The sequence below is a fragment of the Zonotrichia albicollis genome, chromosome Z (genome assembly GCF_047830755.1).
Source record: "Zonotrichia albicollis isolate bZonAlb1 chromosome Z, bZonAlb1.hap1, whole genome shotgun sequence".
NCBI lineage: Eukaryota > Metazoa > Chordata > Aves > Passeriformes > Passerellidae > Zonotrichia > Zonotrichia albicollis.
Genome location: NC_133860.1, coordinates 16,990,826 through 17,015,976, shown reverse-complemented (window position 1 = coordinate 17,015,976; position 25,151 = coordinate 16,990,826). Strand labels below are relative to the sequence as shown.

Below are 25,151 nucleotides of genomic sequence, written 5' to 3'. Positions count from 1 at the left end.
TCAACAGAAGTCTTTTTATTTCCAAGTGTTCAAATTGTTATTACACATATGCCATTTAACCATTTTTTATTTAACATTAAGGTAATTACAGTTGAAGGGCTCTATTTCCAGTGGCCTCTTTGCATTGGACACTAGAGCAAAACATGAAACATTCCACATGACTAACAATAAGACATTTGAGTTACCAGAATTACAATCATCAACTGTTTTTGCTAACAGATCACATACATACATAACCAGGGCCATCTTCTTTAGAAGAAATACCAAAGTTAGTACTGCATTTGTTTATTTTCAATATGAACATCTATACATACGAGCAACATGATACATGACAGTTTGATTATCACATATACAGTACTTTGGCAGTTCTGTGATGTGTTTTTTCCCCTAAGCTCCATAGTAGGCCTTATTTATAAAACATATTGCTAATATGCCCTGCATAAACACTAAGAATCAAATGTATCTCTCATCACCTAAATGGGAAGGGAGCAGTGCTTTTATCTTGCATTAGACAGCCTCGTCATACATGCACAATTTTCTTCCATGGATACTTCAACACACACCCTAGCTAACACTGTCTGCAAAAAATAATCTTTAGCCAGAAAAGATTTTAATTTTCTTCTCAAATTAAGAGAAGCTACAGATGATTACATGACAATTCATTAGCATTTATTTCCAAATAATACTGAATGTGTCACACTTTTATAGAGGTTACTTGCATATTACCATCTTACAAGACAGATCAAGTCATCCCATTTTGAGTTCATTTGTGAAACTGACTTGTCTCTTGATATCTACTAATAACTTTGTGGTTAACAAGTACTAATTTCTTTGAATACCTCTACCATCAACTTCCACATGAAAACTAATCGCTATAATAAACCTTTTCACTCAATCTCCCCAGATGAATGATTTTAATTTCCCATCTTCCAGAACACAATTGACCTATTAGCACAGTAATCAAAGTGAGGACAATCTTCCCTCTAATATAACTATATGCACTTTTAAGTAGCCACTTCAAAGTTCTGAGGTAAAATGCATGAAATCTGGTTGCAAAATTTTAGACTTAAAGTAACAAAATCACATTATATATATATTACAATAAAAACCACCTAGAACCTGTCTATAGGGATCTGAAGCAATTTATTTCACTCATCTGTGAAATTTTAGCAGCTATTTCATATTTATTCTATTTGGTGCAAATAGCCCTATATGTTGTTAAGAGTCACTCAAAAAAGAATGCTGTGCCCAAAACCACATCTGCTATCACAAACATCTCCTCACCCTTTTATTCACCCTCAACCAGTTCTTAAAAACGTAAGATTTCTTGAGCTATACAAAAACAGATTGAAATTTTATTTGTAATATATCAACAGTGGGTAAGTTAAAAAGCAGTTGAAGATATGTGACATATTTAAATTAAACAACATGCACTTAATTTGATGAAGTCTCTTTTCCTCAGCCTTTAATACCGATTTGCATTGAATTATGAACTCTGCAGCACATAAACAGCATATGGCACTTACAATCATGTCTGCAATATAAAACAAATATATCAAAATGTTCTTTAACTAAACAAACAGTAAATCTTGCTTATCTATACAAAATTTAGAGACTCTGTTATCATCAAATGGGAAAATTACACATAAACTAATTAAGTTGGACATTCACCAGTTTTTAAATCTTCTTTTTCATAAAGCTGTTTTATCTTCTTGCTTTGCTTAATTATGTCAGAAAACTAACTCCTCCAATTCTGCTTCCATTTCTTCACTGTAGTTATTTTGTGCCAGCAAACTTTCATCTTGCACCGTCAACTTCCACCCTGGTGTGCCACTCACATCTCCAAGTTTTCCATCACATTCTCCGTCCTCCCTTCTGTTGTTAGGGACTCAGCATCACCCATAAGCCCTTCCTCCTGGGCAGCCTCTTGTGTAACAGAGCTTCCATGACACACAGCTCCACAGAACCTTTTCCACCTCCAGTGGCAGAGGCTGAGGCTAGAATTGCTGAAGTGCAGGCTGTTGATTTTCAGGGCTCAGTAACAGAGAGAGTGGTATTTCAGATGCAGGCCGTGATCATGCTGCTGAGACTCAGGAAGGGAAACACACTCTGTCAGCCAGTCAAGAGGAGCTGCATATTGGTTTATCCACGGAAATGAAAAATGGCAGTTTGTCCTCTGAAGGAACAGCACAGGCGGGAGCGGGGCCAACCTCGCCGTCACCGCCGGGCAAAAATAGCAACCTCCAGAAGCCGAAATATTGTCACATCCATGGAGGGTGGCACCGCTGTCCCGTGGGGACCGGATGCGGGACGTGCCAGCAAGGGGTGAGTTTGCATCAGGTGACAGCACAGCCCCGGACAGCCTGCTGGCCACCTGGGGAGAAAGGCTAAAAGAACTAAAACCCGCAAACTCCTTGTTGTAAATTATAAATACAGGCTGAGGTAGCAGGGAACCCCCTTAGACACCCCCTAACACACCGGTCCCTTCCCCCGGTGCAGGAGGGCACAGCGCTGATGGCAGCAGGAGAGGATGAAAGCAGTGAGATGCTCCCAGAGGCTTTTCTGTCCAGGGTACTGGGGCTGACCAGCCAGGCTTGCTGGGTCATGGTGTGCTGTGTACCGGGTAATCCCCCTGGGCTCACTAAGCGCCTTCCGCAGAGAGATCAACCAGCCCTGCACACAGGAGCCACAGGGAGCACCCCGAGGCCTGGGCAGAGCGTGCAGGAGGCAGAAACATGACAGACAGAACGACATTTTGGCTGCAGCAGTTTTAATCCTGTTTGATTGCTTAACCTGTGTTACAGTCTAATTTAAGCATCATTGTTTATGCAATACTTTCAAATGAATGAAAACCCTACAGACAGGTTAACCATTCCTTTTCCATAACTGATTATGTGTTCCAGAATGAATTTAATGCAAACCTGGAAGAGTGTTCTAACTAATAACCACATTTGGAGCCTTTAGATACTGTCTTACTCTGAGGTATAGAAGTTAACGTTTCACATCCAAAGTCCAGAAAAAAGGCTACTTGCATTTTGTAGGTCAACCAAGCTTTAGAAAAATGGGAAGAGAGAGCATGTGTTTTGTGTTCAAGTGTTATTGTTTAGCATAATGCTTCATGCAAGTAATGCAAAACAAGCTATATATTCAAGACTGTTAACATCTTAACCCTTAACATAACATCAAGACCCTTAACATAAATAGGGTAAATTAGCAAACACAGTATTGAAAATTATCTACAAAAAATATGTTTTTCCAAGTATTCACTGTTTGTATCAAGTCTTAAAGCAGACAGCTGTAGGGCAATACCAAAGAAAATTGAGTAAAAGAAAAAGTGAACTTGAGATATCTCAAGAAATCCCCTCATAAAACACATGAATATTTACTGTAAACTAAACTGAAATTAAAACAACTGCTAAAGCTATTAGGTGGCCTTATCAGCAAACTCCTTGAATCGAAAGGCCATAAACAAGTATGCTTTACATATTACTTAATTTGTTTATTTTACACCATGAGGTGAAAGCAACACAATTCCTTTTAGCAAAGTATACACAAATATCCTCACTCAGAATACACTTTTAATGCACATAAGAAAAGTATTCATCTTACAAATTGTTTTGCTATCCAAATATACAATAGCTTGGAAAACAATATTTTAGAAAACTAAAGCCAATGTAAAAAGACTGCTTAATACAACTAAATGATATAAGTTTTTGTATGGCTCTATCTTTAGAGTTTTCTTACTGCATCATCAATATCAGAAATCTGTTCCTTCAGCTGGTTCCACTGTTCTGGATTTAAAGAAATACCTGAAAAGCATTAAAAATAAACACTTAAGACAGAAAGAAAATTGTGATGCAAGATCTTGTGCAATTATTGTAAAGGCTGTTTTCATACACTAAGCCTCTGTTATACTATTAATACTTGAGTTACTTCAACAACCATCTTAGTTACAAACTGAAACTACTCACTTCCAAAGCTTCAACTGAACTTCAGGTCATTTCTAGACAAGTTTACAAAGAAAAATGTGTGCAACATAATTGTACAAGTACTAGGTAAAAACAAGAAGTGAAACACAACTTTGGCCTTGACAGAAGGCAGTACAAATGTCCTGGGTGAGAAGGAAATAATTTCTATTCCTGTTGGCTCTTAAAAGCTGTACCTATGCAGACAGGTCTGCTGTGCACTTTTCCATTACTGTAATTCTGAGGGGGAATTCCCCTTTTTGTTTCTTAAACTACTACAAATAGCAGGTGCTGTAAGGAGCCTTTTGGAGAGACACCCTCTCTACCACTCCCTAACACTCACAAACCAACACCTAAGTTACTTTTTACTTCAAGTTCTCTACAGCTTCTAGTGACACTCAACCAATAATCATTCAGTACTCCACAAACCATTATTTCAGTTCTAAATTTGATCTCATCTTCCCCTCAAGCAGATGTTTCATTTGTGCTTTGGTCTACTCATTCTTACCCAAAAATTTCTAGAACCACTCTTTGGAAAGTGCAGGCTCCCAGGGCTCCCAGTCATCTCTCTTTTTTTCCTGTCAAGCTCTTCCAACTAATTATTCCTACCCTCCTCTCCCAGTGATAGCTTTCCTTCATTGCTTTCTGCCTGAAGGTAGAGCAGGACCTGAAAACAGCTGAAACTTTGAATTCCATTTTTGGAGCACATAGCCTTTTCTTTTCCATCACTGTCTTATCAGAGCACCATCACAATTTAAAACAGCAAGTTGTGTACATGGGGCTTCCCTAAGCAGTCTTCCACCAGTCTTTGGAGGGCAGGTTTCATCTGAAAACAGGTCAGGTGTGCTAACCATTATCAGGGGATTAAACATCATGAAGATGTCGCTCAATCACAGACCAGATGAACCAAACAAAATTCAGACCTGCTATTTAAGACACTGACAGTAATTTAAACTGCTGGGTTTATTTTTGTTCTATTACAAAATTTTGACTGCTTACACTGGTTTCAGGATAGACAGACAGACAGATAGATAGATAAGCAGCTTATGAGTGCATCAAGGAAACATTAGACTCACATATTGTATCAGATTATTTTTATCATAACAAAATTCAGACTCCTGCTGCATTGATGAACACTTCTATCTACATCCTCTCATTTTTGTCACTTGGCCCACCCATCAAATCCTGTTGTTTGCCATTCCAAGTGCACATACTATTGAATTCTACCTTGAAACACAGAACATGAAGTCCTTAGAAGTAACCTTTTCCGTTAACTAGCAACAAATCCAAAACTAGCAATTTTCCTGCAGAGCACCAGTATGGCTATTAATGCAAACCTATTCTCAGTGGTTATTTAAGCAATGTTGAAAATGCTTCTCAAATTTTCTAAATGACTGCTTACTGAGTTGCTACTGAATACACCAGAAGAATGTAACAAACCTTACAGTGATTGTACATTAGATTTCTTCAAGCTTAGCAGCCTGCCAGTACACAAGGCTGGGGAAGGACTTTTTGCAACAGCATGTAGTGACAGGACAGGGAGGAATGGGGGTGGGTGGAATGGAAGTGGATAGACTTAGAGTGGGTATTAGGAAGAAATTCTGTACTCTGAGTGTGACGATGCACTGGCACAGGTTGCCCAGAAAATGTGGATGACCCATGCCTGGAAGTGCTCAAGGCCAGGCTGGATGAAGTTCTGAGCAACCTGGTCTAGGGGAAGGTGTTCCTGCCCATAGCAGGGAGTGGGGTTGAATGAGATGATCTCCAAGGTTCCTTCCAACTCAAACCACTCTGTCATTCTGTGAATCCCCAGGGCAGAACATTTCATACTTACCTTTCATTGATGCTGTATGAAAATGGATAAAAAGTAGGCTTTTCAAAGAGAAGCAATATAACATTAAGCAGAGCACCAGCACTGCCAACTGCCCTACAATCCTCATTTTGAGATGTGGAAGTTCTGAAAATGGTACACAGTGAAGCCTTGCCATGAAAAGCAACAGTACAAGTGGCAACTAGAAGTACTATGGCTTGTGCTGTGCTACAGATTACAAACTTGGGCCACTTGAGATATTTCTCCTTCTACTAAAACATTTTTTAACAATTTTTAATAATTAGTCACATTAAATGTTTAGGTTATTTTAATCTAAAATTTAGTAGAAGCTGAAGGACATGGTTGGTTTAATAAAATTTAAAATCTTATGAAAATGATTAAATGTTTTCAGCTAATTCTGAAAAAAGAAATCCAACCATAAGAGGAAATTCAGTTCATTAAGTTAATCACTTGGGGTGGGGGGAGAAGAAATATGGCAATGGTGTAAATATGTTTATAACTCCCCTACCAAATTTGCTTGTATTTGACATCTTGCTTTCCATAAATCATGGAGGATCTCTTTAGGAGAACAGACTCACTTAAGATTTTATCCATAACCTACAGATAAAACTAATCCTTTGTGAAAATACAAATCATAAGAAAGTGAAAATAATACTCAGTAAGTATAATGCACCAACAAAGGAGAAAAATATTATATAGGAAATTCTACTGCAAAGTGCAGACCATGTTTCAATACAAAGTAACATGAAGCAGAACAATACCTTTTCTGCCAGGCTTCATTTCACCTTCTTGATCCATCCAGTATTCTCTAATATCAATTAAGACTTTCCCTTTAAAATCTCGAACACTGACATACCTCATTTTGCCAATCTGTCAAAACATACAAGGGTCTATTAGGTATTTTACATATTAGAGCATTCACTTTCCCCAGCAGCATTAGACTCTGACATGTCACACTGCAGCTTATTTTAGATGCCACAGAAACAACTAGATTAAATGCTTAATTCAGAGTAGTCAGTAGGCTAATAAGTAACGACTTAAAACTGGTTGAGCAGGCAATGCTCAAAGCAAAAGCAGCTCTCCTAGAATAGAAATACATGTATTCTTTACATACTTGTTTCTAGCAAGTCGTGAATTTATTGTTTTCTGAAAAAAATCATTTCCTTTGCAAAAGTTCTAAACAAAAAAGGACAAAGGGAGCAATACTCCCAAATCTAACTTTTAGTCCATTCCACAAGTTCAGAAAGCAAATTAAGATATTCACATGTGATACCTTCCCCCCTTTTAACACAGTAAATACAGATGGAAATGAAAATTAGCCACCAACTGTCCCACACCCACTCCCAAGTCTTCATGGGCGCCTACTGTACCACCAGCTCTTCAAAAGAACAGTCAAATCTTTTAAGTTTACCAGTGTGTAGCACAGTATGAAATTTTGGAACTTGGACTTAAGAATTCCATAATTTTCAAATCAGTGTCACAACTAAATTACATGAGTACCTCTTTTTTTCGGGGGGGGGGGGGGGGGGGGAGAAGCTGGGGAAGAATCATACTACCAACTATGCAATACATTCTGAATTTCGGCTTATTCAATATCTTCCCAAACATGATAAAAATCTATCTATTCAGATAAAATCCAAGTACAACATAAATCTGAGAACCAGAATATATATAATTAAAACATAATCAAGTAAAACTTCTTGCAATTCTAAGAAATCCTTTTTATTCTGCATATATCTTCTGGATACATTTTATATAACAAAAGAACAGATTCTAAAGTACACAATTTTAAAATAAAGCATTCCTTCCTGGTAAAACACTAACTTTCAATTTCAACTTCCTTTATCTCTCCATGTTGCATTTTGATACAATTTAAGGATGGGCCCTACACTTCTGGCCCAAAACCACTAGAATTAAGTTTGACCTGTAAGACTGAAGAACTCTCCAACCAACTACAAAAATTCACAGATGTTTAAGTCATATCCTCTCATTTCACAAAATAGATACAAACATGAATACTTTATCTTTGCTTACATGAATTTTTCTTTTTCTGCAGATACTATACAACATCTAAATTCATTTTAGAATAATTAAGATAATGTAATTCTGAAGCACTTCTACTTCAAAGCATCCTTTAAAATTAATAAGACATTACTGTTCATAAGACAGTATTTTCAATGTATGTAGTTACAATACAGATTTAAAATTCCTGTAATGTTATGGCAGCTTAGCTCTTTCAGACCAAATCTGCTACCATGCCCAAGTCCACCTGCATTCCTGGCAAAGAATAGGAATAGAAAATAGCCTACAACATTTCTAAGTTTTACCCTTTAATGCTCCAGTAACTTTTAAGGTCACCTCCAGGAACAGCTTCAACCAGTAGCATTCTGCAGCACCCTTTTTTTCCATGGCTACTGAAGAATATTAGTGCCTTCTCAGATTTGTTACAAAAAATAAAATCTAATTCAACATAGCAGATTACAGCTGCAAGTACAGTAGAAGGGTTTAGAATATCATTTTCAAGGATAAGATTCTGTCTTACTTCAACTACAGTAAGGTGAGGGGCAATAACGCCAAGTTCACTCTCAGTCATGAAGTCTATCTTAGATAAAAGCATTTCTCTATGTAAATGCTGAAATTAAGTTAGACTTCACATCACATCAAGATTTCAGATTAATGTTCCAAATGAATTTCAGATATTTAGTTGAATTCTATGCAAAAGCTGGCACTACTAAAATTATTAAGCCGGCTTCCAAAGTACAGTTCCAAACATCTACACTCAAACAAAATTTAGACTTAACTCGTTAATTAAGTAAATTAATGTTCCTTGATACTTAGCTACCTGCAATTCTGATACAGGTTAATTTCTGAATATTTCTTATTTTCATGCACCTGCCGATAAAGTTAAGAGTAATTCCAGTGATTGAAGGTATTTTTCTGTCTCTATAACCAGAGCAGCATTCTAAGAGTTGCTGTACTGAGAGGAATTCGTTTTCTTCACACTGGCTGATGTGTGGCTGCGTTTTGGCTTTGTGCTGAGCCCAGTGATGCTAACACAGAGATGTTTCAGTTGCTGCTGAGCAGAGCTCACACAGAGCCAAAGCCTCTTCTGCTTCTCCCCTGCCACGCTGGCCGGGAGTGCTCGGGAGAGTGGGAGCAGACACAGCCGGGAAAGGTGACCCCGACTGACCAAAGGCACATTCCAGACCGTGGGACATCACCTTCAGGGTAGAAAGGGGAGGGAAGAGGAGGGAAGGGGGCATGCTGGCCATGATGACATTTGTCTTCCCAAGTGACACCTAGATGTGGTGGGCACTGCTCTCCTGGAGATGGCTGAACTCCTGCCTGCCCATGGGAAGGGATGAATTAACTCCTTGTTTTGTTTTGCTTGCCTGTGTGGCTTCTGCTTTCTCTATTAAACTGCCTTCATCCCAACCCTTGAGTTTTCCAGCTTTTACCCTTCCAGTTCTCTCCCAGTCCCACTGATGGGGGTGTGAGCAAGTGGCTGCCTGGGGCTTGGCTGCTGGCTGCAGTTAAACCATGACAACCATTTATCACTCACCAAACAGAGGTACTTTGAGACCCTACAAACAAACAGGACCACAATTCACCCAAAGAGAGGCCCCACCTGGGGCATCCCAACTCCCTTCTGTCAATTTGCTGTGCCCAGGAACATGGTCCACATGCACCTACCACAAAAAATGGAGTAGCTGCTTTTACCATTCCTTGGTTCTATGCAATCCTGCCCCCCAAAGAAAGGTGTTATTCACCATAACTTCTGAGACATATAAGTGATTTAACAAAGTCAGGGACAGTGGGACTTCCAGACTGGCAGGATTTAAAGTTCAGAGCTCATGATGTTTAAGTTCAGGATGGGCACTCTCAGCTTTGGAAAAATGCTGAAGGGAAAGTACCTGCTCACCCTCCATGCAGGGTAGATTCATTCCTTCATGCATATTCATATTCTCCACCTTTCCACCTAACAAAATGATAAAACTAAAAAGATCTTGAAGTGTTTTACAGCTTAACAAGATTGACAAATTCTGATTTTTTCCATCATTTAGTTGGTCAAAGTTGAACAAATTGTAACCCACACTTTGCCATTTTTCAGTGTTAGTTTTTTTATTCTCTCTTCTCTTCCCAAAATAACACAAGTCATATTGAAAGAAAATGCTGGTGGTTTTTTAATTACTTCTTGGGCTAAGACCAAGTTTTTAAGTGGAAGCAAATTTTTATGTCCAAGCTATAACCTCTGAAAAACAACTTATAATGAGAATGCTGACACAATTTTCAGTGGAGTGACATGAATGGCGCCAATATAATGCAGTCCAAACCTGTGGGAAATAAAGCATTTAGTTCCAGGGGGATATGAATTTCCCAACTCAGAATAAAGTTTACGTCTGGTATTTACTGCATTCTAGCAAACATAACAATTTTGCAAACATGCAAGAACTTCAGGGAGTATAGAATTCAATCACAACTCAAAACCTCCTCATATCAGACACATTTGAGACAAAGAGATCCATAACCCATGGGGGGTAACTTCTTTTCCTCCTCCAGAAAGTCAAGTGTGATTTATCCCAAGTGAATAATAGTAAGAGATAAAATAGGAATTCAGCAAGACCTATACCTAGAAGAAATGTTCAAAAGCCTACAGAAAACCAAAAATGTTATAAAGCGCCTAAAATTATGCACTGCATAGTAACCATGCAGCATGGGAACCACAGAACACACCAAAAAGGATGAGAACGTGAATTTATATGTCCTTTGTGAGTCAGCAGATGTAGTTTCAATGCTGACACGAAGCAGAGCCTGAAATGAGCTATTATCATGTTATTCTTTATTAGCTGTTAAGCACTGACATTTTATTCAGCTCTTCACCAGAGAGCCCTTGTCCTATTGGATTTACAGTTGCAGGCCCTCTGCCATTTGTTCCAGCCAACTCTTAACTCCTCTCAAACTCCTAATGTCAAGATGGATAAAGAGATCTGCCAAGACAAACCCAATGACTGCACAAAAAACTACATTGAAGCAACAATACAAGGCTTGAAATGGAGAAAGAGTTAACTGCACTTCTACAAATTACTTACTGTGGGAAATAGAGAAAAAGGAAATGTTTAAGAGTGATGTGAATGGGAAGAGATGGATTAGTAAAACAATGGATTAGTCCTCTCTTGAGGACAGGAAAATTGGCACAGAGAACTGCAGAGAACACTCAAGCTCTACCCAGGAAATAGGAAGGAATAGCTGTCAAAGCAAAAGGAGCACGAGGATGGAAATTGAGTCTACAGGACAGGTAGATATTGTGCCTCCCAAGCAAAGAATGCAAATAGAAAATAGGAGAAAACCTGATGACTCACATTTGTCACAGGGCTGTCCCTCTGCCTTTCTTTAATCTTGCCCCCAGCTGCACAGTCTCACCCTTGGGCTGACACAGGCACTCGTGTGATGAGAGAGGGATCATCTTCCCAAAAGAAAGCTACTTGCTTGTTCCTGTTGGCTTATTTTCTATCAAATTAGCCACTTGAAGAGCAATGGAGAGAATATAAAAAAATCTGTAAATCTTGCCTACCACCAGTGAGTCACTAAATCAGTTTAGCCAGCTTCCCCCCAAATGTGGGGGCAGCCCTAATGTGCACACAGAAGTTCTTCAGCCCTTCCATGGGGGCTCCATGGTGTAAAAGATTTTTTTCTGACAGGGAGCTGCCTCACTCACTCCCATTGAAAGACTCACACTTGAATGCAAGCACAATTGAACTTCAGAAGTCTCATTATGAAATCTTTGTTCTCACCCATTTTAGAAGGTACTGGTGTCTTTTTCACAATGTCTAAAAATGTGGGAAGTAATTACTAAGATTCACCCTGGTATGCTGCGAGCCACACAGGTGTCACTGAGCATTTCATAAATATGTAAGCCTGTAGCCTCTAGGCACTGGTCACCAAGTCTCATCAACTTCACATCAGCACATTTTAAGCAGGAATGGCAATAGGTAGCACAGCTGTTTATTTTTAAAATAATGCTGACATCTAGTGGCTGGCAGCACTCACAGAGGTCTGTGCAGGTCTGAAAGATTCATGAGTGTCATCAGCCACACTTTGGAGACAAGAGGCTCCAGCTGGAAATGTCACATCTATCCCAACTATCCAAACTGTGCACTATTCAAACAAAGAAAATGCATAGTGCTGCAGAGAACATAAGCTAAATTTAAAAAAAATACAGGCAGGGAAAAAAAGAATTCTCCCTCTTTTGTTGTTGCAAATTACTGTGTAATAAAAGAAATTAGAAGCCGGATGATTAAAAGATAATGTGTCGAAGTGAGGGAGCGACCACCTTAGTTGTTTTTTCGCATCTGACTCCGGTTTATTCATCAATCAGTCACTTTTTATAACCGTGTCAATTAAGTTCATGCATATTGCAAAATCTGAGCTCCTGACAAGCTGTAGAGAAAACTTAAGCTCCTCCTTTTGTTTACAATACCTGAAGTTAGTTTACTGAAACCAAGATCAGTGTTCCCACCATAATATGAAAGGTTCTCAAAACCTTCATATCTATTCCCAGATTGACTGTCTGTTCCCAGTAGCAGCCAAGGACAGAACGGTCTGAGAATCTTGTTGTTTATATAGAAGGTAGCTGAGAACCTAATTATTTACAGGATCAAGCCTGGGAAAGGCTGCTTTTACATCAGGCTTCTATATTTCTTTAAGGCACCTATCGTTCTTGAACCAGGCTCTCCACAATAATGGAGTCAAAACTGCTGCCAGCTGAAGCTGAAGAAAAATGAAGAAGAGACCAGACTTTCCCAGAAATATCAGCTGTCTGAAAATAGTGAGATTTGATGATCTGGAGAGAGGCACATTGAATACTAATCCTACCCCATCCTCACTGTCCCCTGAGAGCACGGCTGCTCCTCCTCTGGCCAGGAAGGAGATTCCTGGGCTGAAGTGTCTGAAGTGACCCGAACACAAAGAGAAACCAAGACAGTTATCATGATTTATAACCAAGTATTTAGTGCAGTTCAAGCATCACAGAGAAGTTCATATACTTTTTATTAAATAGCACAGATCCTTAGATTATATTATTCTACTGACTTAAATAAATAAGAAAACATTAAAACCATTATTTCCTGGTTTCTGTTTCTTAGAATAAAAAGCACTGAATGTATCTCTGTTCCTTTCGGAGATATGCAACAGACTTCCTCTGTGCGTTTCAGAAGCACCTTCTTCATCTTTTTTCTTAATTTCTCTTTCTCTGGATTAAGCTATACACCCACAGAGCAAGCATAAACAGCAAAAAATCCTCTGCCCTAGCCAATAACCATATGTAAGGAACACAGGAGTCCTGTGAACAGTGACATCTGCAGCAAAGCAAATTGTGAAATGCATCGGTGACCACCTAAGTTTCGTAATTAGTGTCCTAAACCAGTAACAGTTTCAGAGCATCATAAATTTCTATGTTTACCTTCTTTCAGGAGTCTATGATAAGGACACTGGGAGATTATACTGGAAAAATCAAAGAACTTATGCCTCAAAAGTCAAAGCCCAAGTATGGTGAAAACTCAAAAAAATAACAAAAAAAAGGGGTTGGGAAGTGGACAGAAAACACAGAGACAACTACTGAAATAACAATTTCAGTTAAATGCATGATCATGCCATGTGGCTCTGCTCTGGGTAGCCATTAATGAATCCTGACAAACCTTCTCCAAATCAGGCATAGGTAGATGATAGGATTAGTCAAACTAACCAAAGCACATGGTGCAGAGCTCAGGTTGGCTTGAAGCCACAGACAGGAATCTAATGCAGCAAGGCTAAACCCTTCCATGTTAACACAAATTATGCCTGTCCTTAGGGCCTCCAGTAATACACCACACATGGGAGTAACATAAATTTCTGCATCCTAACAGCACACAAATCCTTCATCAAGTTCCAGAGTATATCAGGTACCCTATAAAATCTAATAAAACAAAGGCATGCAAATACATAGAATACACCTTGTCTCTTACACTGAACAAATTGTCTTCTCCTTACATTAAAACCATGTTTGTAAGTACTTGCAAAAAAAAATTACACCAACAATTTCAACAAAAATGTAAATGTACATATTTATGAAAACTACAGAAGTCACAATGAGCTCTATATTAAGGGAATCTGTGTGCTTCAAGAACACAGCCTGAGGGTATAGAACAAGAAGACTCTTGGTTTCACATCATTTGCAGCCACTCCCACACACAATATGGACACCACAGAACTTGTGACTATCCTATGAATGCTTTACAGCCCGATTTCCATCAGCTTAAGCCCCTCTGGTAAAGCTATACTGCAAAGTCACTTCCACATCAGAGATCATTTTACTGCCTTGAGAAAGAAGCTCTCCAGAAAGGTTTCTAGTATCATTAAGACGCCTAGAACAAACAAAACTAGATCTAAAAAATTAACAAGCATGCCCTCCTGGATAGGGGGGGGAAGAAGGGGGAGTATCCTCAGACCCACTGTAGTTTTACTTCTATAGTTTAACATCTGCATGTTAGTTACTGCACAGAAGTTTATGTAGACTACAAAAACTGACAATGCTTCACCACAACACAATGAGTAGTCTACAAAATATTTTATTGTTGATTACTTCAAAGGCAGGCACAGACTGGGTAATGCTGGTATTTCAGGTCAAGGTGATATTTTAAGATCTGTGTTCTACTCGACACCAGCAGAACCTTGTTCTTGTCAGAGTAATGTGAATCCTCCACTGTCTGTTTTTAGTAACTTTTTATTATCTTAGGTCGAAGAGGTTTCAAGAAACCAGATCATGCATACTTTCGCTTTTATTTGAAAGGATCTGGGCGCATTTTTGCATCAGGGGCACTAAAAATTTTTAAGTTTTCTCCAAGGCTGGAATTTCTGAACATATGACAACCATAGCAACTAGAATTTCTAAACTTACTACAAACATAGCTTTAAGTTTATACACAATTCTTTAGAGTTCTACTTGCAGTTCACTTACTAAGTTGTAAAATTCACTATTTCATTTTTCCTACAGGGTTCAAAGCATGTCCAAGCAGAACTAAAAATATTATACACTTCCTTCAATACAGAAGTCCAGACACAGCCTTCAAGCAAAGTTCTAAACTTCTTCCCTTCTAAACATAACTGAGAAAGTAAGAACTTGGACATTAAAAATAACTGCTCTGCATGGCAGTATCAGTTAAGCAGGTCTTCTCTCTAGAACAGACTTTTCTTCCCCTGTACTACTTCACACTGCTACAGCCCAGAACCATTTCATTTACATTACTCTGTGCTTCAGTCATCTCACTAGGCACCTTTCCCATACCCTTTCACAAACTTGAGACTCAAAGGCCCAAGAATTTCAGTTCCTTTCCAGCCAGCTAGTCAGAGACCTTTAATAGATCTTGATCCACATCCCCAAAACAGCTAATTCCATGCTGTGTATCAACCCTCAGCACACACTGCTACTGCCTTGGCTAGCCCTGGGAACTGCAATACCCTGAATTAACAAATGCATCTTTCTGCTGAAAAAGAGACATTCATCCAATCTTAAAAACAGGCAATACCACAAGTTACTATCTTCATGGATGTTCAGTGATAAGATCCTACATCATAACATAAAGGAACAAACAAAACTTATTCCAAGATGCTGTAATAACACAGGAGGCCAAGCTGCCCTTGACCTAGTTAAATAGGAACGAAGAGTCCACATTTTGGTTTCCAAGAACATATTTTTCAAGAGCCCTAATTAAAAAAATATTTCCATGTAGAGAAAAACCTGATCTAATATTTCAAGTATACTGATAGCAAGTGCTGTATTTACTGACAAAATGACTACCCACAGATACCAGGAGCAAAGTCATGAGAATTAGATCAATTGATACAACGCAGATTCTTTTACTCTTGTTGAAACCAGACCAGGCTTTTCTGAGCACCTCATGTGAACCCCAGCCTCCTAATCCCCTTCAGCCAAGGATTCCAGGAGGCCAAGCACTACACTGTCAGAAAGTTCAGATCACCTCGTAAAATTTATACAGCATATGATGTAACATGTTACCTTAACCAGGCTCTATGAGTCATCAATTTTACCTGAAACATATTCTCATCTCTGTTACTGCTTTGCTTAGAAGAAGCTGCACCTTTTGAACTTTCACCAGTCTTTTGTTTCTTTACAGTCTTTTCTGGAGTTACTTGCTTTTTCCGCTTTGCCTTGGAGTAAAACAAAAAAAAAGAAAAGCATGAGCCACAATCACTCTGTATGCTATAGATAAGTTTACACTGTATATCACAGCCTACTACCAAGCAATGCACTTCATCACCTTCTTGCTGTGAAGACAGGAATTCAAGACTGTACATTTAGGCTGGAATTTAAAGACTTCAAAATGAGCCTGATTCTGTTCTCAGTGAAGTAACACTTTGGCTTTGAAAATAATTTAATCACATCAAAATACATTTCAAAAATCCTTCTCTTTTTGCACAGTAACACAGTCAGTTCAATAGTTTTAATAAAAAAATTAAGTCTGATGGAAATGGCACCCTCTTCTCCCCTAAATGGAACAAAAAGTATAGAACAGCATAGCTTGCAACGCCTCCAAAAAAAAAAAAAACCACCAAAAAAAGAACACAAGAACACCTAGATAAGATAGTAAATAATCCAGAAAAATTATTTATTAAGATAACTAATAAGACAATAAAAAATCTGGAAACCACATCTACCAGAGACCAGTTTTTTTACTAAGCATCTAACCGTTGCCCACAGCATGATAAATTATGCGACATTTTAAAGCATTCAGACCATATCACCTGTAAATCAGATTACACAAAGAAGCTACAAAGTTACTATTTCTACTCATGTAAAAATAGGAGACCAGATCTCTGGATGTACTGTACTACATTAAAACACCTCGTGTCTGTGTTACCACCTATCATTTCTTTAAAAAGATAAATTAACTGTTTTTTTTCTAAATCACTTTGATTTCTACAGTCATTTTGCTTTTGTTCAACATGACTGATACATCCGCACAAACTTCTAACTTAAATAAATATTTAAATTAAACGGAAACATTTGATTTATACATTTACAACAATCATCTTAAAATTTATCCACTCAAAGACACTCAGGTTGGCTCAGCTTCTGAGTGAGAAACTAGCAGATGGTGTAACAGCAAATAAAAGAAAATAAAGCAGAGAAAAAAACCCATGCAAACAAGTAAGCAAGTGACACAAGGAGGCCAGGGCAAGTGCAGATTTTTGTCATGGAGAAGTAATTCATATATTAAAATGGCAGAGGGTGGCTGTAGGCATGTTCTCAAGTTCAAATTCTTCCCACCAAAGCAGTTGATACAGAAGTGTTCAGAAGCTTGCCACAAAGCAGCAAAGAATCACAGGGAATTTGCAATTATCATATGGAATGGCATGAAGAAAACAAAGTGCAACTGAAAAAAAAACTTTTCTTCAGGGAAAAAATTATGCAATCCACCCACACTTGGAAGGTGGATTGTTTGGTTTTTGCTGTTGCAGTTGTTGAGATAAGTGAGTGGGAGAGAAAGTTTCTTAAAGTGTCTGATAAATTATACAGAACGACATGCTTGTTGCAGCACAATGTTCACCTAATTCCTTAACCCAAGCCTGAAACAAAAGAGTTAATACAGTAATGAATTGTATGTATTGTTCACCTTTTTGTCAACTTCACTATCTGAATCACTGGCAGATGAGCTTGAAGATACAAGTTCCTTTGATTTAGGCATTCTGGGAAAAGAAAAATAACATGAAAACACTATGTAAGGAATGACATTCCACTTCGGCTGGAAAGCAATCTTCAAACCTGTTTGTACTGGCTCATCTTCTTCAAGCCCTTCTAAAGATTTTCCTGTCCTTTCATTTAAGATTTAAATATGCACTGCAGATGCAATATCAAGCACTCTTCCCTCTTGTATCTTTTCCTTTTTTTGCTGCAACTGCATTAAAACACATTTAGAGCACATTAAATGCAGTGGTTTGGCTTCTGAGCTGTCTACAGGAGAATGATTTTTCACGATTTTCATATATCCCTGCACATGACAAAACCCACAATGTAAAACACACAATACAATAGTGCCCTCCAGCTGAATCCTTTCTATTACATCCACAAACGTGAATTATTAACACTCTAGGAGTATGTACATTATGTCACAGGCATTTCACCCAGTTGGATTTGCAGGCAACATGCAGCACAATTGTCACACACGTGACGCTTGAGCTCCCACCTATAATGTAACAGTCTGAAATACACCTCAGCTGTAAAGAGCTACAGCACTGCAATTAATATTTTCACTGCAACTTCAACACATCAGTCACTGGAGACTATTAATTCGCCAGACAAGCGGACATTCAGCATTCCTTGAATGCGTGCTGCCAGGTGTCCTTGCACGTCACGGTAGTATGCAAACATGTGGTTAGGTATAGCGGTTACACATCGTCCCTGCTGCTAGAAACTTTGAAACAAAAATACCGCTCATTTGGTCTTTTAGAGTAAAATTAAGCATCCCTGAAACTGTACAACACAAACATCGGCTAGGAAAGGCCAAGATAGCATTACAGAGTATCTCAGGAAAGAAAAAAGGAGTAACAGTGAAACGGGCAGTGAAATAAAACCCCCACATATGCAAATGAAAAGAAAAAAAAAAACCAAAAACACCAACAAAACTAAACAACCAAACCGGAGTCCAAATAATGCTAATGGATCAACGTAGTTCTAAAGCAGGGCAAGACCTGTGGCAATAACTTGTAGCACAAGGACGGAAGCTGCAGCACTGCACAGGATACAAGGTGTGAGGAAGCACACAAGCCACGCTCTAGGATGGAGGCAGAGGAGCGCTGGAATGGGACAATGTGAAAATAAGCAAACGGATGACACTGAGTCGGCGAGCCAAACGATGTTTCGGGGGATGACCCCGGGGTCCGCATGGGACGGAGAAAGGGACAATATGGAGGAAGGTGTGGGTGGAAAGTGGAGGAAAAAGGGATGTGGGGTGTTGGGTGCTCCCCAGGAGAGGCCGAGCCTGAGGAGACACCGCAGCGCCGGCGAGGGGGACGGGATGAGCCAAACCAAAGGAAACCAGGGAAAGGTAAGGAAAGGAAGACGAATCGGGAACTCCAGGTAGGCGGATCCCAGCCGCCATTTTCCTCCCCTATTCCTCTTTTCAACGGCTCGTGTCGCCCCCCGAAGATAAGAGTCGAGACCCGAACAAGGGTGGGGGGCCAGGGGGTGGGCGGGCGAGAACGTCCAGTTCTTCCCGGGGCAGGGCAGCAGCGAAGGGACTGCGGGTTACCCGCGGTTGAGTGGGTGAGAAGAACAGCACGGAAACTAGCGGGCACGGGGTCGCCGGCGGGCTGGGTCTACCCCCGGCCCCCGGCGCCGGGGGGAGCGCGGCCGGGCGCCATCTTATCCCTCTATCAGACTCTGTGCCCCACAACATGGCAGCTCCCCCTCAGCAGCGGCGGCTCGCTCCTCCCGCTCCACAGCAGGGTATCCCCCCCGCTGGGCACCGCGGGCACTCGAGGAACAAGGGGAAGCCTCGCCTTGCGGCCACCGGTCCGCGGCTGTCCCGATCGGGCCGGGAAGTGCCGCGGCGGTGGCGACGGTAGCGGGGGTCGTGGGAAGGGGCGCGCAAGAGAAAATGGCGGCGTGGCGGGGGCGCGCGAGGGGACCCAGCACTCACGTCCTGCTCCGCGCGTGGCTCCACCGCAGCGCGACACAAGCGGAACTGACGCGGCTGATAACGCCCGCCCCGGGGCGCTCACGTGGGGCGGCGGGGGGCGGCTTTAAAGGGGACGCGGCCCTTTGTCCCCGTGGTCGCTCGTTCCCGCCTCCCCTGAGGGGCGGGAAAGGGATCGTGGTGCTGGAAAGGAGATTTTACAGGATCACAGAAAGTTCCGAGTTTGTAGAGACTCACAGAAGACATCGACTCGAGCTCCTGGCCCTGCACAGGACACTCCAAGAGTCATACTCTGTGCCTGAGAGCGTTGTCCGAACGCTTCTTGGTGCTGTGACTGCCTCTCTGGGGAGACTGTTTTAGTGCCCTACCATCTTTTGAGTGAAAAACCTCCTGGTATCCATCCTGAACCTCCTCTGACTCGCTGTTGCTGGCCATGAGGGTAAAGAGATCGGTACCTGCCTCTCCACTTCCCCTCGTGAGGGAGCTAGAGACTGCCATGGGCATTAGGAAGAATTTCTTCACAGAAACGATTAGCCATTGGAAGGGGCTGCCCAGAGAGGTGGTGGAGTCATTGTCCCTGGAGATGTTTAAGGAAAGACTGGAAATGGCACTTGGTGCCATGGTCTGGTTGACGTGGTGGTATTGAGTCACAAGTTGGACTCGGTTGTCTCCAAGGTTTTTTCCAACTTGATTCTGTCGTTTCCTGAAGTATCCCCTCAGTCTTCCCAAGGCAGAAAAAAACTCCTACACTAATTCATAAATAGCAGGGTTTTTTCACGCTCTGCAGCCGTTCCTCGATGCCGCTCGGAGCCGCCCGGGCAGCGGCGTGAGGCGGGGTGCGGCTGCAGTGGGTGGCTTTGCATAGCGAAACCACGGCCCCGCCGCACCTGGGGCGCCGCTCGGCAGCCCCTCCTGATGCTTCCCCTCCTGATAGTTTCCCTCCTGATGCTTCGCCTTCTGCCACCGGATCCGCCTTCTGCCACTGGTGCCCCGGTTTTCCTTCTCTTACCGCGGGGCTCTGCCGCTGAGGGCACCTGCTCGGGAGCTGGAGCACCGCGGATAGAAGGTTAAAGCAGTCTCAGCGCCTCTTTAAAACACCTACATTTTAAAAGTTGTCCAAGCAAATAGCCTTGAAAACGTGCTGACAATGTTGGTTTTTTTTTCTGTAGCATGTTCAAACGGTTTATGCATCCCGAGCGCCCTGCTGAGGAGGGCTTGACAGGGCTGAGTTCACCTAGACGAGTTCTGCTTCTGAGACACACCGAGACGGGAGGAACCTGAAGAAAGGGCCCTCTGTCCTCAGCTTTGTAAAAGGAGACATTTAGCAGCCTTTGCAGATTGCGATGGACCAGGCATGCTGTCAGAACACGAAGTGGCTTCATGTTGTCTTCTCTGTTACCTGTTGAGTTTATGATGAATGTAATGTTTCAGTTTATGATTAATGTAATTCTATGAATGTATACAGAATATAATGAATTTAATGCTATTGCTAACATTAAAATACGGTCATGATTCACATAAAACTAACACAGCTTGCTCCTATTTGCTGATCACTGTTTGCAGCAATGGGTCATGTGTTGCAAGTAATGACAATTCTTCAGACACCCAGTACCAGTTAAGTCTTTTCCTCATTCTTACTAACTCTAGACTTAACGCTTTTGCTACCACAGGAGTACAAGATTTTTGTAAAAAGTGCAAGCAAACTATATAAAATAGGAAATGGACTATAATCCCAGTCCTAGCTTCCAGATAAAATTGATACAGGCTGAGTGAGGTAGTAGCTTATCAGCCTTCATAATTCCAATAACAAACCTCTACTAATAAAGTATTGAAAAACAAAAGTCTTTGACTTTTTTTTTGTTTTAACTGCAAAGATCTCTGTTTATTAATATGGGCCAGAAAGGCAAACAACGTGTTTCTAGAGGGAATAATCGTCCAAAATCAGCATGAGCAGCTGCAAGTTCTAAGCAGTGTTTCTGAAAAAGTACTTAAAGGAGGTGGACAAAGGTTTTCAGAGGGAATCTATGAAGTCCTTAGAGCCCTCATCATGAAGTAAACTGGTTTATGCTGAGAGAAGTGGCTTTCACTTCTTCCCTTTAATAGCAGGAAAACAGGAAGGAAATACCAGAAACAGGAAGCGTACTCATCTAAATAATCCTTGCTAACTTGCAGTTTCACAGTGTCAGTGTCATGTAGACCACAAAATGAAGAGAAAAAGATACAATTCTCACTACATCTCTGACCTTTGGAAGACAAAAATGCAGTTGTTTATACAAACAGGGGTCAAAGCACAGTAAATGAAATGCAGGCAATATAGTAATTATCATCACTGCAGCAATACCTGGTTTGTCAAGCCATGTAATTGTGGAAGATGAACAGATAAAATGTAACACTTAAAGTTTAACTCCAACAACAAGATCATATCAAAATAAGGACTATTCAGTTGTAAAAAAAACATAGTTACTCTTTTCAACAAATTTACACTAATTTTTCATGTTAGAGGCATAATGAGAGTTTAGGTGTTTATAATCCATATATGCTTTGCCTTTTTACAGATCAACACTTTGTACACAAAGAATGCCCAAATTTTTATCAAATCATCAAGGAATTGTTTATTCAAATCAACAATTCTTTATGCACTTCTAATCAATTCTTTCAGTCTTTACATAAATCAAACTGACTAAAAGAAACATTTTCTGCTGGCTCTTAATGAGTTAATTTCTCTCTCCTCTCTTTGGAGGAGTATTTCCTCCAAAGCAAGCATCAAGTTTATTTTTATAGCTGAATTCCTAAATAGCAGGTCAGTAAGAGGAAGGGAAGGTTTGCTGCAACTGGGATTTCATGTTCTGCTTTTCAAGAATGATACATTTCTTTGAGAAATATTCTGGTTATTGAGTGTAGCAGCAGTTTGAGCTTCTGGTAAATTACCTTCACTATATTTTATTGTATTTAAAAAAGAAGAAATAAGCTACTAAGAAAAAATGCTGTCTTTAGAACAGTGGAAAAGGAGCCATAATTTTTCCAAGGTAAATCTCTGCTGTTACCTTCTGAGTGAGTCATCTATCCCCCCAAGGGGTATAGTTCACTTTCTGAGCTCTTAAAATAGACTTTTGTAATGGGTTTGTTTCTTCATCAGACACTTTCCTTCTGTAGCTGCCTTAAAAGGGCTTAAATTCTTCTAGTTACTGCCTGATTGCCTCATTTCATATCCCACATGTCTTCGGCAGAGAAGAATGTTGAAGCATTTGTTTTTTCTTCAGTAACAGATTTCAGCATGCAGATTTGAATGGGAATGCTGAAAAATACACATTAGTGCTTCTGATCACATAGCAATTACTAACTGCAAAGGATGACTCCTCTAGTTAGAAATAGTAGAGCTAGCAGGAAAAGCATTTTGGGGCAAACCTTAAGTGGGGCAGCTTTTAAAGCTTTGGTGTTTCTGTTTACTAGTTTAAAAGGTGGAAGAAGAAATCTGCCGTGAAAGGGAGATTATAAGGTTAGCTTATAATATGGGCAGTAGTTTTATTAAAGTGTCAAGAAGGAAAGAGTAAGGGATGCTACCACACAGTGGTTTTGTTTGTAGAACTGGAACTAGTTAATTTCTCATTTGTATCGTGTAATTTGAGTTTGCATCAATACTTGCATAACTTTCTGTTATGCTTGGAAAGTCGGAATTTTTTTATGTTGCAATTTAGTAAACTAAACAGTAATAACTTCCATCAATAGTTTAATAGGTCTGTTGTTATGGTCACTGTGCAATGTCTAAACCCTGTTGTTAAAAGTAACAGTTTTTTGTTTTAATAATTGAAAAATGTGGGGGCTTTACTACTTTAAAAAATGTAATTTCACTGTACAATACGAAGGTTGATAAGCTGGACAATGTCTTGTCTTTCTGGCTATCTGAAATAATTTCCAGGTGAGAAGATAGCACTGGTCTCCGTATGCTGATTGTAAATCTCTTTCTATCTAGAGCATTTACAAAGAGAGCACTAAGTATTAAATTACCTTTTCAGGAAATAAAAGCAGCTTTTGTTAACATGGTCTGCGCTGTGTTGGAAAGCTTTCACCTTCTGCTGAGTGGCCCTGCCCTCTGGTGGGCACGCAAAGGCTGGCTGAGAGCCTGCTTTTACATAAACTGGAAGGTTGCCTCCAAGAAATCTTACCTAATCTTGCAAACCTTGAGAATTAAAAACATTTAGTTATTTAGTTTTACCCACTGTGTTCGGTCGCAATTTTGCAGTCCTGTGGCAGCAGCAGAAACATTATCACATGCATGTTGGGATATTAAAGTAAAATAGTAGGATTGATGATGCTTGTTATTGTATTGCTTTCTTCTTCTCACCGAATTGTGGCAATCTCCCCTTAAACGGTTGAAATGAAGCTCAAAAATGTGTTTTCCTGAATGCCAGCTTGCTTGCCATTTTTGTCTGTGATATTTTTAGATGCTTTGAACTTTACACAGATAGAGTATCTGCTGTATATAATTCCAAATTAAAGATTCGTGTTCCAGCATATGTTTTCATTCTGGAACTTCTTGGCTGTTCTTCTGTAATCTTATTAGGACTGGGGATAGAGAAGTTTCTTTTTCCTATTTAAAAAATACCTTTTCCATGTTTCACTAAAGCTTTTCTGTCTTTCTCCCTGTGCCACAACTAGCACTTTATCACTCCATGGATTATCCTTCCAGTTAAAGATATAGAACTCAGTAAAGGTCAAAATGCCCTTAAGAATCTAATCTGAATTTATTACTGTTTTATTTTGAAGCAATCTGATACATGTCTTAATGAGATAGAATCTTGTTTTATAATCCACTGAGGTTTTTAAGTATAGACCACGAATCTGATCCTTCAAGCTAGTAGTAGCATAAATAGATGTTATGTAATGGTTCACAAAGTCACCAGGAAGCATCAGGTTCTTATTAGGAAACTGCTCAGGGAAAGACCTGTATAATACTAGTGGTTTGGAGCTTTTTTCCCAAGGAGAAAGGAAACTTCTGGTTTCAATTTTATTTTTTTTTGTCACGTTTAAAAAGTATGACTTCTCATAAACTATGTTACAGTCTTTTTAAAGTTATGTATGCACTCAAAATGCAAAATTCACACAGGAAAGTAATTTGAAACTTCTGAAATTGCAGCTGAATTGGGCTACCAGATGGGAGCTTATGCTCAGAAATATGCAGGGCTGAAATCACAACATAAAGGGTGTAGTATTTGAATTTTAACTACTAGAAACTACTTGGATGAAAAAAAGTTATGAAACCTAAGTCAAAAATCTCAGCGGTGAGTAAGAAAGCCTTGGGGTTTTTGTTGTTTTTTTTTTTTTTTTTCTGTTTGTTTTTCATGGAGAGAAAGTTTAAAAAAGCATAAATATTCCAAGTTTATTTGGAACATTATAATATAGTATACATATCAATAGAAGTATATATTAATCATTTTTATATACATCTGTGGAGAGAATCCACAGGAGCATCACAGAGTTGATGAGAGAAATTGGAGCACCACTCCTCTGAGGAAAGGTTGAGTGAATTGGGTGAATTGGGTTTGTTCAGCATGGAGAAGGGAAGGCTGAATGGGGCCTTCCAGCACCCAAAGGGAGGCTACAGAAACAATGGAGAGAGGCTGTTTACAAGAGCCTGGAGTAACAGGACAAGGGGGAATGGCTTCA

At 39.9% G+C, this 25,151-nt stretch overlaps 2 protein-coding genes across 3 annotated transcripts; one reads left to right on the top strand and one right to left on the bottom strand.

The window, feature by feature from the left end:
* On the bottom strand, positions 1 to 19,621 carry SUB1 (SUB1 regulator of transcription). Its single transcript, XM_074533680.1, has 5 exons — positions 19,491 to 19,621; positions 17,466 to 17,538; positions 15,880 to 15,999; positions 6,558 to 6,666; positions 1 to 3,809 (listed from the first exon to the last, which is right to left on the bottom strand). Exons 2-5 carry the CDS (start codon positions 17,535 to 17,537, stop codon positions 3,730 to 3,732), a joined length of 381 nt encoding a protein of 126 aa, XP_074389781.1. The 5' UTR covers position 17,538; positions 19,491 to 19,621; the 3' UTR covers positions 1 to 3,729.
* On the top strand, positions 18,448 to 23,972 carry LOC141727282 (uncharacterized). Of its 2 annotated transcripts, none has more exons than XR_012578309.1 (2): positions 18,448 to 18,896; positions 20,657 to 23,972. XR_012578309.1 is itself a non-coding variant. In XM_074533678.1 (2 exons), exon 1 carries the CDS (start codon positions 18,734 to 18,736, stop codon positions 19,595 to 19,597), a length of 864 nt encoding a protein of 287 aa, XP_074389779.1. In that variant the 5' UTR covers positions 18,496 to 18,733; the 3' UTR covers positions 19,598 to 20,553; positions 20,657 to 23,972. The 2 variants fall into 2 exon arrangements, 1 of the variants encoding a protein (XP_074389779.1); XM_074533678.1 differs by having other exon boundaries at positions 18,496 to 20,553.
* The last annotated feature ends 1,179 nt before the right edge of the window (positions 23,973 to 25,151 follow it).